Source organism: Pediculus humanus, genomic scaffold (genome assembly GCF_000006295.1).
Source record: "Pediculus humanus corporis 1103172107768 genomic scaffold, whole genome shotgun sequence".
NCBI lineage: Eukaryota > Metazoa > Arthropoda > Insecta > Psocodea > Pediculidae > Pediculus > Pediculus humanus.
In genome coordinates, this window is record NW_002987366.1 from 78,394 (window position 1) to 90,953 (window position 12,560).

At 26.0% G+C, this 12,560-nt stretch overlaps 3 protein-coding genes across 3 annotated transcripts; 1 reads left to right on the forward strand and 2 right to left on the reverse strand.

The window, feature by feature from the left end:
• Positions 1 to 80: 80 nt before the first annotated feature.
• Positions 81 to 1,038, reverse strand: Phum_PHUM355110 (uncharacterized protein; the record flags this gene model as incomplete). Its single annotated transcript, XM_002427903.1, has 4 exons — positions 81 to 227; positions 312 to 493; positions 568 to 897; positions 1,017 to 1,038. 4 exons carry the CDS (start codon positions 1,036 to 1,038, stop codon positions 81 to 83), a joined length of 681 nt encoding a protein of 226 aa, XP_002427948.1.
• Positions 1,039 to 4,654: 3,616 nt separating this feature from the next.
• Phum_PHUM355120 (membrane-associated phosphatidylinositol transfer protein, putative) lies at positions 4,655 to 9,780 on the forward strand (the record flags this gene model as incomplete). The annotated part of the gene is given in 17 exon segments (XM_002427904.1): positions 4,655 to 4,732; positions 4,848 to 5,187; positions 5,308 to 5,571; positions 5,712 to 5,873; positions 5,954 to 6,116; positions 6,201 to 6,382; positions 6,599 to 6,727; positions 6,802 to 7,094; positions 7,109 to 7,140; positions 7,224 to 7,441; positions 7,538 to 7,697; positions 7,792 to 8,075; positions 8,152 to 8,307; positions 8,396 to 8,544; positions 8,636 to 8,858; positions 8,939 to 9,245; positions 9,321 to 9,780. The coding sequence occupies 17 exon segments, from the start codon at positions 4,655 to 4,657 to the stop codon at positions 9,778 to 9,780; spliced, it is 3,600 nt and encodes a 1,199-aa protein (XP_002427949.1).
• A 1,930-nt stretch (positions 9,781 to 11,710) lies between these two features.
• On the reverse strand, positions 11,711 to 11,980 carry Phum_PHUM355130 (uncharacterized protein; the record flags this gene model as incomplete). The annotated part of the gene is made up of 1 exon (XM_002427905.1): positions 11,711 to 11,980. The coding sequence occupies one exon, from the start codon at positions 11,978 to 11,980 to the stop codon at positions 11,711 to 11,713; it is 270 nt and encodes an 89-aa protein (XP_002427950.1).
• Between the last annotated feature and the right edge of the window lie 580 nt (positions 11,981 to 12,560).

Genomic DNA, 12,560 nt, shown 5'->3' on the forward strand with positions numbered 1-12,560 from the left:
CTGCTCCCTCCAACAGATGTTTAGCCAATTCTAAAAATAAAAGATATTTGTAGTATAAAATGAGTAAAAACAAAATCAATTCAATTTAATTTCATACCTATTTCTTCCATAATATGATTTGTTGTTGCATCTACTTCGGTTATTTCACCCACACCCAGAGGGTTAACTGCCCAAATTTGAAATGAGTATGTCGAATTAGGATGAAGGTGATATACATCGATTTGTCTCTAATTATGCAAAAATAATAAACATATTTAGTTTTAAAATAACCATTAGCAGTAATTTTTTTAGGTTTTAAAAAGGTATCTTACTGCTGTTGGGCTTATATGAACAGGTAATACATTATGCCATGAACCTTTTGTATCATTTTTCAGTCGATACTGAGCAGAAAAATATGATATGTCGTAACCACCTGTATCGCTAACATCCCATAATAAAAGTGCAAGAACTGTCGAAGGATGAACTGAAACATTTACTAACATTGGAGGTGGTGCTAAAACCAAAAAAAAAATTATTTAGATTTATTTTAAATTTACTGACAAAAAAAACAAGGCTAAAAATACTTACTTCTTACAATTACTTTATATATGATGTTAACTTCACTATACTCATCTAGTAAATCATTTCCATTTATTTTATCAACATCTGACATATTTTTTTCCAAAGTACACATATAACTACCGGAGTCACTTTTAATAACTTTTTCAAGAGATAAACTACCATTTGGTAGTATTTTTAATCTATTTACTTGACCATCTTCTCTACCGCTTTTTATCCACATAACAGGTTCAATTTTAGAAAACTGTGAGAAGGCAAAATCTTGATTACAGGGAATAGTAATATTTTCACCCATGTCGACGAAAAATTCTTTGCTTTCAGAGTGACCACAATTGCAACCTTAAAGAATTATATATATGAGTGAGACAAAATTAAATAATAAATACGATATTAATTAATAGCAATTCAGTTATTACATACATTTAGCGATAACTATAAGTAGAAATATTTGAAAATACTTTTTATTAACCATTCTTCCATAGTAATATTAAAAAAAAAAGAAAAGTAAAGTACAATATTATAAATTTTTCTCTTTTTTTCTTAAATAATAAAATACAATTTTCATAAGCCAATTTTGTAAAAAAAAAAAAAAAAAAAAAAATTAACATAAGGCTTCTGACAGTTCTGTCAAATCCATTTCTAGGAGTAAGGCCCTTTTTAAAAAGTAAACAAACTGGGCCCCGAAAAAAACAAGTAAAAAGTACCAACTGTATTTTAATAAAACTTTATAGATGAAATTCAAAATTATCAAAGACCTTTTCTTCTTTTAATTTGAATGTACGTATGTTTTTATTTTGACTATTAAATTTTCAAAACTAATCATGTTGCTACGTTAACTCCGTTATTAATTCAGAGTTTTCCTATAAGGTATGTCATTTTTTATTCCTTTTAAGTTATAAATATTGATAAAAGATAATGTCTCTCCGTGAAAAAAAAAAAAAAAAAAAAAAAGTTAGAAAAACTGTTATGTAATTACAAAAATTTTATATGTTTTAACTAAAGTATTTGTTAACTAATATTATTTGAAATATTTTGAGTGATGTTTAAAAAAATGTTGAAAATATATTTTTGTAATTTATAGTTGTCATCATGACAAATATGATTTATATCAATTTGCTTACTTTTGAATGTGTACACTTATCAATATGACTACAGATAATTACTTGAAATTAAATTACCACACTTTTATAAATCTATTTTTATAAAGATTTGAAGTAGAGATTTTATTAATAATTTTTTTTTAAATGTTTCCTCATTGTAAGTAACATTTAGAAAACTTGCCACCCTTAATACCCTTTAAACGATATTTTTGTAACAACAAAAAAATATACTTTATACAGCAGATTTTGTGTTAAGAAATCAGTCGTATTGCCCTTATAAATTATACTAAAATTGCTTTAATTATTTAATGATTTACTTAATAATTTAGCAATTTACTATCAAACAATTTTACTTAATTAAATTTTTAATAATTGACTCCTTTGACAAATTTAACTGATTTTTGTTAATTTGGTGATTTGTTAATTTGGAAATTGAAATTTAATAATACTTTAACGTTTTCATTATTTTTTACAACTTGTAAAGTTTTACGATTTCATATGATCAATCATTTATGTTTTATTTATTTATTTTAAATTGTGTTCTTTATTTTAGTTTTTAATTGTGAATAAAATGTCTTAAAGAATTGTAAGAAAGGAAGAGAAAAATTTTTATTTTATTAAATTAGGGAAATAATAATTAATAAACTTGAATAAACTTAACAAAAATTTGTATGATATATTGAATAGTAAAATTTTTTAAGTCAATTTATATTTAAAACTTTATTATTAAGTAAAGGTTTTAAAAAATTAACCACATTAACAATTACTTGTTTATAAATAATTTCCCCCCCCCCCTGTTACAACGGGGGGGGGGAATTTGTTTTTTGTTAAACTAAACCAAAAAACAATTGGATAAAATTAAAAAAAAAAAGCAAAAATAAATTTAAAAATAAGTGAATAAAAATAAATTAATAGGAGATTTATATCATTTTTATTCTGGTTTTTATTAAATTTCGTTTTATATAAACATTTAAAATTTTTTTTCCTTGTAAAAATGTACATTTTTAAACAAATGTCTAAAGATTAAAAATGGTTGGTAGCCTTTTTTCATAGACGTTTTACCTTTGACATTTAAAAAAGTATAAAATCCCCCCCCCCCATTTCGTTTTACCCTTTTCCAACCCTTTCCTTCTTCCCTTATCTATCCCTTTTTTTTTTTTTTTTTACACCCTGCATTTTAATTTATTTCCTTGGAGTTTTTTTTTCTTTTCTTCATATCCATTATCCTTATACTATAACACACTACCTTTCTTCCTTTTTTAATAAAATAACAAAAGAGCAAAAAAAAATTTTTCGAAATTCAGTTTTGGGGATAGACGGGAAGGAAAATTAAAATAAAAATTTTAAATTTTATTTAAAGGGGGAAATAATTTGGATTCGTAAATTGATTTTTTTTTTTTTTTTTTTTTTTAAACTAAATGACTTATCGAACCGTTAACAAATTTTTTATTTATAATTTAGCCTTTAAAAAAAAAATTTAAAGTGTATAAAAATAATAATAAAAAAAAAAGAAAGAAAAAAGGAAGAGATCGAACGGGGGGCCGGGGGTCGGGGGGCCCGTGAGGGGGGGGCCATAGGGAGAGGGAAAAGTTAAAACTATAAGGAAATTTTGACATGCGCATTAAAGGAAACAGATTTTCAAAAACGGAAAAATGGTTTTTTTTTCTTTTTTTTTTTTTTTTTTTTTTTCTCTCTCTTCACCGCAGCTCAATATTTCCGTGCACCCAATATTTTTGCAGTATTTAATTTTTAACTGGGATAACCAAGTGGAGCTCCTCAATATTTTTTTTTTTGTATGTTTATTTGTTATTTTAAATTATTTTAAAATTTTCAATAATAATAATAATAATAATAATAATAATTGGGTGACAAGGACGGTCGATTATTTGTTAAGGAAATAAAAAATTATTTGTGTTATTAAAAAAAAAAAAAACGTTTATATTCATGTTACGTAATAATTATTGGTTAATTATTAATGTCAAAAAGGTATGTTTTTTGTAATTTTTTCCGAATTTGAGCTTTTAAACAAAAAAAAAAAAATAAATTTATTTATTTATTTAATTTATTACTTTCGAACGTTTTCAAACAAAAAAAAAAAAAAAATTTATTAATGGATTTTTTTTATTTTAAAACAAAAAAGATTTTAACGATAGATTATCAAATAATTTTTAACCATTGATTTCTTTCTTAACGTTAAATTTTTTCACTTAAATATTATTATTATTATTATTAATAAATAATAATTATTTATTCCTCCATATGTGAAGTTTAAAAAATTATTTATCATCATCATCATCATCATCATCAATAAATATGATTTAACTGTGAATATTTATTTAAAAAATTTAAATGTTTATAAATTTTTATTTTATTGTTTATTTAACTTTTATTTATACGTAAAAAAATGTTTAAATAAATAACTCGACACATTGAAAATAACGTAATAAGTGTGTTTAATTACTTTATTATTATTATTATTATTATTTTATTTTTTGTTTGTTTGAGTATTAATGAAAAGAATTTAGCAAGGGGAAATAATAATAAAATTATAGAATCTACGATAATTAAAATTTAAGAAAATAAAAATTTAATATACCTTATTTTTATTTCTCGAGTGTTTTTATTTATTTATTTTTTTTTTGGCACTTTCCAAAGAACTTTTAAATGTTTAAAAAAAAAAAAAAAAAGTTATTACTTTTGTTCGAGATTAAAATCTGTTTTGTTTAAAATTAAATCAGAAATTTGTAGCATGTTATTTATTTTATTAAAGATTCATTGTTAAATTTGGATTCAAATTTGTTTTCTTTTTATTTTATTTTCAGATAATTCAAATTTTCTTCAAAAAAAAAAATGGCTTAATAAAATTTTTTATTTAAAAACAAAAAAACAGAAAAAAAAATTTCCTTTTTTCATAATGATTATGAATAAACTGAAAAATTAAAAAGGGGGAGAAGACAAAAAAGGAAGAAAAAAAAAGGAAAAAAAAAGGAAAAAAAATGTTGATTAAAGAATATAGAATTCCTTTGCCTTTGACCGTCGAAGAATATCGTATAGCTCAACTCTACATGATAGCGGTAATACTCTTTTATTTCTATTAATTAATTAATTAATTTTATTATTATTATTATTATTATTATTATTATTATTATTATTATTGTCATATTTATTTATTTTTTTTTTTTTTTTTAGAAAAAAAGTAGAGATGAAAGCAAAGGAGCCGGAAGTGGAGTTGAAATTCTTGTTAACGAACCCTATGAAAATGGTCCAGGAGGAAAAGGGGGTCAATACACGAGGAAAGTTTATCACATAGGATCTCATTTACCCGGATGGATAAAATCTCTCATCCCTAAATCGGCTTTAACGGTCGAAGAAGAAGCCTGGAATGCTTATCCGTATACTAAAACGAGATACACGTCATTATTTATCGAAAAATTTTTCATTGAAATCGAAACTTATTATTATCCCGACAATGGATATCAAAATAACGTTTTCGGTTTGTCGGGAAACGATTTAAGAAATCGATCCGTCGGTAAGATTCTTTCAAAAAACGTTGTTGATGATAATAATAATAATAATAATAAATAATAATTTTCGTGTGGGAAATTTTATTAAATTTATTTTATTTTATTTTATTTTATCAATAATTTAGATTTAATTGACGTGGTCAAAGATCAAACTCCCGGAGTGGATTACATCAAAGAAGAAGATCCGAAAATATTCGTGTCGGAAAAAACGGGGAGAGGTCCCCTTTCGGAAAATTGGTTGAACGAGTATTGGGAAGAATGTCAGGGGAAAAGTATGCCGACGTCTAAAGGAAAATCCGTCATGTGCGCTTATAAATTGTGTCGCGTGGAATTTCGTTATTGGGGGTTGCAGTCGAAACTTGAAAAGTTTATTGATGACGTAGGCACGTGTATATTTTAAATAAATTTTTTGCGCGTAAACCTTTGATTGGGTGAAAGTTTTTGTAATGTGGGGGTCATGTGATGACTCCATTTATATAAATTTTTAATAATAATTTTAAATTTGAAACTTTTTTTTTTTACATTGCAGCTTTAAGAAAAACAATGCTTCGAGCTCACAGGCAAGCTTGGGTATGGCAAGACGAATGGTACGGACTTTCCATGGAAGACATAAGAAAAATAGAAAGGGAAACACAAGAAGCATTGAAAGAAAAAATGGGGGGAGAAGACGATTCGGGAGAAGAGGAAAACAGTAATTAAAATTTAATAATTTGATTTTAAATTTTAAGTTTACGTTTGAACATGATTGATTAATAAATGATTAAATCGCAGACGTTGCAAAAAATATGAATACAAAAACTCCAGAAATTGATAAAACTTTGGCGGAAGCTTTTGAGAAAATAGTCGAAGGACCGAAGAATGGACAAGAAAACAAGGAAGTTAATAATCTTCGGAACGAAGACAGTAATTTTCCAGTAAATTTAAACATCGGGAGGTAAAAATTTAAAAAAAAAAAAAAAAACTATTTGTCAAATAATAATATTTGAAATAAAAATAATGTCTAATTTGATTTTAAAAGAAATGAAGATGAAATGGTTCAGGGAATAAGAAGAAAATGGAGTCGGTCATTTTCAAGAGATGCTTTTAATTCTCCCACAGGTTCTGGAAAAGAATTTGATTTAAATGTCGATAAATGGAGAATGGAATCATTGAGAAGGGATTCGGAATCGGAAAGTGATGAAGAATTTTTTGACTGTCAAGGTGCGAAACCTGATTTTTTTTTTTTTTTTTTGGGCTTCGATGTAACTAAATTTTATGCAGAAATAATAATAATAATTTTTTTATATAGTTATAGTTGAGGTTTTATCATTTTTTTTTTTTTTTTTTTTTTTTTTTACAAAAGGGAGAAATTTTAAAGTTTTTTATAAAAAAAAAAAAATTGAATCTTTATTTAGATGGTAAATAAAATATTTACAGAAGATGTTTCAAGTGCAGGTACATTGGTAAAATGGAGTTCTCTCGATATACTACCCGATGACGAATTAGGATTGACTTCTCCCGATGTAGAATTGAATACTAAAGGTAGTACAAAAAAAAAAAAAAATTGTTACTCGTAATAAAAAAAAAAAAAAATTGTCGATTTTAAAAATATGATGGTGACGGGTACAAAATTTTTTTAGACAGTATATTTTCTCACGATTTTGTTCAACATTTAACTTCAGAGAAAGGGAATAGACTGCATTTAACAAAGTCTACGAATGAAACAACCTCTTATCCGGACAATTCTCCAACAACTAATTATCAATCGTGCAATACAAGCATATTAATTATCGTTCTTCACGCCGGAAGTGTACTTGATGCTAATGCCGATTTTAATGCTAAAAATTCCGATTTGACGACTTTTCGTAGCGCTTTTGAAACCGTCATAAATCAACATTACCAATCCGTTATGGGGCATATCACGATAAAATTGGTTTCTTGTTCGAGTATATGCACCGAAGCTTTGGGAGTTTATCTAGGTAAATTGGTACGTTGATTTTACACGTCGGTAATTAACGTTTTAGTGATTCGCAATTTTTTTCTCATTTTTAATGTTTTTCAGTTTAAGTCCTTATAGTTTCAACGTTTCACCAACTTTAAATGATGTTCCTCAAGTGACCAACGATTCAATTCCAGTTGGAGCCATTCCATTGTTTGCTTGTTCCAGCGCAGAATATCAAGATTCCGTCACAAAAACTATCATTTCATGTAATTCGTGTTATCAGGAGTTTATAAAATCAGAAGAAGGAAAAGGTTTTAACGGAAGAGTTGTATTCATAGGTATAATAATAATTTTTTTTTTTTTATAAACTTTTGTTATTTGTAAAGCCCCTCCCCCCCAACAAACAATATTATAAATTAATTTAATTGTTTTAGGTGATTCAGTGGGTTCAATTTTAGCATACGATGCTATTTGTTGCTCGTCCGGTAATTCTCGTCACGGTAGCGAAAATAGTATTTTAGATGCAGATATTGAAGTCTACGATATTATGGATGGTCAAAAAATTATGCTCGAACCTAGAACGTCAGAAAGCGGGTGAGACAAAATAAAAAAAAAAAAAAAGTAATCGTGAAATTATAAATTTTATTATTTACTTAATAAAAAAAAAAAAAAATTTTTATGATTGCAGGGATCAGGCGAGCGTGTCTAAATTATGTTTCGAAGTCGCAGATTTATTCATGTTCGGTAGTCCTCTCTCTCTCGTTTTAGCCTACCGGAAAATTTTAAAGGATGAAAAAAATTTACCGTTGACTCAACCGGGATCTTGTCAGGTGTATAACCTTTTTCATCCTACTGATCCCGTTGCCATGCGCTTGGAGCCACTTATATCCGCGAGATTTTCTATCATTCCACCCGTTAATATAGCTCGATATCAGAAATATCCTCTGGGTGACGGTCAACCACATCATTTGCGTAAGTATTTTCAATTACGAATGTGTCATTATTGATAGAATCGATGTTAAAATTGAAATTTTTTTTTTTTTTACAGTCGAACTTATTCAGTCGCATCCTCAGTGGTTTGCAGAAGGATCAAAGTTAAATTCATCTCAAAATTCTGGTCCCTCGAGACGAATGTCCGAAGTCAGTTTGCAAAGTACGTTATCAGGATTTATCGACAGTTTACCTCTTCAAAGTATTACTTCCAGTAAGTAAGAGTTTGATAAAAGTTTTTTTTTTTTTGTAATTTATATCAATTTATTAAATTGTATGAAATTATTATTATTATTTTACAGTTTCCCAAAAGTGGTGGGGAACCAAAAGACTTGATTATGCTCTCTACTGTCCCGAAGGATTGTCTAGTTTTCCTACGAATGCATTACCTCATCTCTTTCATGCGAGTTATTGGGAGTCGTTCGATGTTGTTGCATTTATTTTGAGACAGGTTAATTTTTATTTTAAAAACCAATAACGAATAAATTTAATTTCAGGATTTTCTTTCAGGTAAACATTACCGGTTTTTTTTTTTTTTTTAGATAACTAGAATTGAATTGCCGGCGTCAAATAACAAAGACAAAGAAATTTCTTCCTTTAACCCTGGGCAACCAAGGGAAAAATGGATTAAGAAAAAAACGTCGGTGAAATTGAAAAATGTTGCTGCCAATCATCGTGCTAACGATGTAATCGTAAAAGAAGGAGCCCCGCAAATTCTAGTCGCTCGTTTCATGTACGGTCCTTTGGACATGATCACACTCACAGGTTCGTTGATGGACAAAAAATTAGATGATGAGCAATAGCTAACACTTGACTGATAAAACTAATCTTTTTTCTTTTTTCAGGTGAAAAAGTCGATATTCACATAATGACAAGTCATCCGGGTGGAGAATGGGTTTACTACGGAACGGAAGTCACTGATAAAACAGGAAGAATAACTTTTACAATTCCACCTGATAAATGTTTAACTTACGGTATTTACCCGGTTAAAATGATTGTCAGAGGAGATCACACGTCTGCTGATTTCTATTTAGTTGTCGTTCCGCCGAAAACCGAATGCGTCGTATTCAGTATTGATGGATCTTTTACCGCAAGTGTTTCCGTCACGGGAAAAGATCCAAAAGTTAGAGCGGGTGCTGTTGATATTGTTAGGTACGTATAAAACCCAAGAGTTTTGAGTTTGTAAAACACAAACGAAGTTTTTATGAGTTATTGTTTCAATTACAGGCACTGGCAAGAATTAGGGTATTTTGTAATATACATAACAGGGCGACCGGACATGCAACAGCAAAAAGTCATGTCTTGGCTATCTCAACACAATTTCCCACACGGATTTATTTATTTCGTCGATGGTTTTTCGCGATTTCCTCTACTTCACAAAGCCGAATACTTGAAAGCTCTCATGCAAGATCACGATGTTATATTTCACGCAGCTTATGGAAGTGGAAAAGACATTAGCGTTTACACGTCCATCGGTTTAAAACCGAAACAAATTTTCATCGTGGGCAAAGTATCGAAAAAACTTCATTCCCAAGCGACAATATTGACGGACGGGTATGCAGCGCATTTGGCAAGTCTTAAAGCCTACGGAGGGTCAAGGCCGGCGCAGGGTAATGCAAGAATGGTTATTCCAAGAGGTTGTTTCGGTCTTCCCGGTCAAAATATTTCTCTTCAAAGAAGAAGGTAATGTATAAAATTTTTTTTTTTTTTCAATACATTGTTAACGTTTATTTTACATAACAACAAATCTCCGAAGACTTTTTCTCATTTCATTTTTCCCGGAAGACAATTTAAACTCATGAAAATTTTTTTTTTTTTTTTTTTTTTCAAATAGATCAGGTAAACATGGGTTTACGGGTTCAGTAACGACAGATTCTGGAAGTACATTTTCTCAAGTCATATCTCGTAAAAAAATTGTACATTCGTCGTCTCCGTCTTCGTCGAATAATCGCGTTTGACAACTTACTAAAAAACTTTAATTCATAGATTGTCATTCCAGCCAAAAATGAGCGAATTAATTAATATTTTTAACTTGTTTCCTTTTCTATATATTTTATACTTTTTTTACTCTATGAAATTTAATATTATTATTTAAAAAAATTGTTATTACTTTATAATCCATAAAGTTGCATTTTTTTTCATTTTTTTTTTTTTTTTTATTTAGAGAGTACAAAAATTAGGTAGAATTATTCTAATTATATATAATAGAAATAATTTCTAAATTACTTTTAATAATTTTATCTTTAAATGCTTGCCGTAAATAAAAAATAGTTTGTTATTTTATTTTAAAACCATATGTAAATATATATATATAAATATTATTATAACGAATACGTTTAATTGGCCAAACCATGACGAAAAAAAAATATATATTGTACTTATTAAAATTATGTAAATAAATTTATATTATTTATTAAAAAGTATTTCTTTAAAAAAAAAAAAAAAAGGATATGAATAAATATTATTATTAAATTATAATAATGTTCTAATGTCAAAACGGAATAGTCAAAAAAAAAAAAAATTTATTTTTTATTTTATGTGCTTTCATTTAGTATTTGAATATATAAAATTTTAATTATTATTATTATTATTGTATTATAATTAATTAATTGTTGATAAATATTTTTATTTTACATTTTATACTATGATATTAAAAAAAAAAAAACTATATTTAATTTATTTATATTTTATTAAAGATTTAATTTTTTATATTTCAAGTGCTAATTTTAAATTTTTTATATATATATATATTCTATTTAAATATATATATATATATATTGTTTGTAAAAATAATCTCTTGGACGTATCAATTTAATAATGTTATTCATTCAAGTATATATATATATATAATAAATGTTGAAATTTTAAAAAATAAAATTTTTATTCAAATAATTAAAATATATGATTTTTTAAAGGAAAATATAATTAAATATTAGTTAGTATTTATCAATGATATTATATATTATATAAATATATAATTCTAATTCTTTATCAGGTACATATTTAAAATAATAAAAATATTTTTAAAACTTTTTTTTTTTTTTTTTTATTATTTATAATAAAAAATTTAACACTCGGGTCCTAATAAATAAATAATATTTTACGTTGATGTTATACATAATAAATTATTAAGATATAAAATATTCGAAAAAAAATTAAATAAAAATAAATAAAAAGTATCTTATTTTTTGTAAAACATAAATATTTTATAAATAATAATTACTGTATATGACTGTGATTATTTCGTTTATCGTTTTTACATGTTTGAATTAATTTGAAGCATATGAACGTAATTGAAAATACTAACGATTAATGAATATTGCAAACATAAGTTAATATCATCGAATACTACTGAAAAACATTACAAAATAAATTTAAATCTGAAAATTTGTTTTTCAAACAAAATACTTCACTTGACTAGATAATTTTTTTTCTTAATTAGACATTATGACAACTGAATCAAAGTGTAAAGTGTTGAAGTGAAGAGTTAATCAACAACAGAAGTAACCTTTCTGAAATTAAGTATACAATGATTACTATATAATTAATTAAAATAAATACAAGTAAAGGATAAAATAGACTCACATTAAAACTGTTTTTTTTTTTTTTTTTTTTTTTTAGTCATCATCATCATCATCAGATGGTACAAAAAGATCATTCTCTTCCAAAAAATTAGCTATGGTTTTACTTATGGTTGCACCTATCAGCAAACCAGGTATGACAGTAAATATTACCCGTATTAATCCCAAAGGAACTTGTTTAGGTTCCGTATATAACGCTCCAGATTCCTTGACAATGACAGTCCTTTTAAAAATTTTATTATTATAATAAGAAAATTTAAATAATTTAACCCTTTGAATAAAACTACTTAAAACTTTGTCGGCCATACTGATATATATATTAGAATTTCGTAAAAAAAGGGCCCCGAAAATGAATGGAAATTTTTTGAAATTGCGGGAAACTTAAAAGTTGACATATTAATTATTATTATTATTATTACAATGATAAAAAATTTCGTATTTAAATAAAAAAAAATTTATTTTGTTACAAGTTTTTCAAATTACGTCGTAACAATATTAATCACTGTTTTAATTATTATTATTATTTTTTTATATTTATGTAAAATTTTCAAAATTGGTATTCAATTAATTTTATTTTACGTGAAAAAAAAAATTAATAAGGTCATGATTATTTTTGAAATTTTTTTTTTTTCAAAATGTCTTCGTATTTTGTACGTTTACTTTTTTAATATGACGTAATTAATTTTTAATTTAAAAAAAAAAAAGTATCATAAATATATATATAAATTATTCCGGTCAGTATTATGACAAAAAAAAAAAAAAATTGCGCATTAGAAAAAGAAATAAAAGAATGAATGGGTTATAAAGGAAAATATTTTGCGTTTATGATCAGTCGCAATTCATGAAACAAGGTAACTCGTGGAAAAAAATTATTATTCCCCCAAAA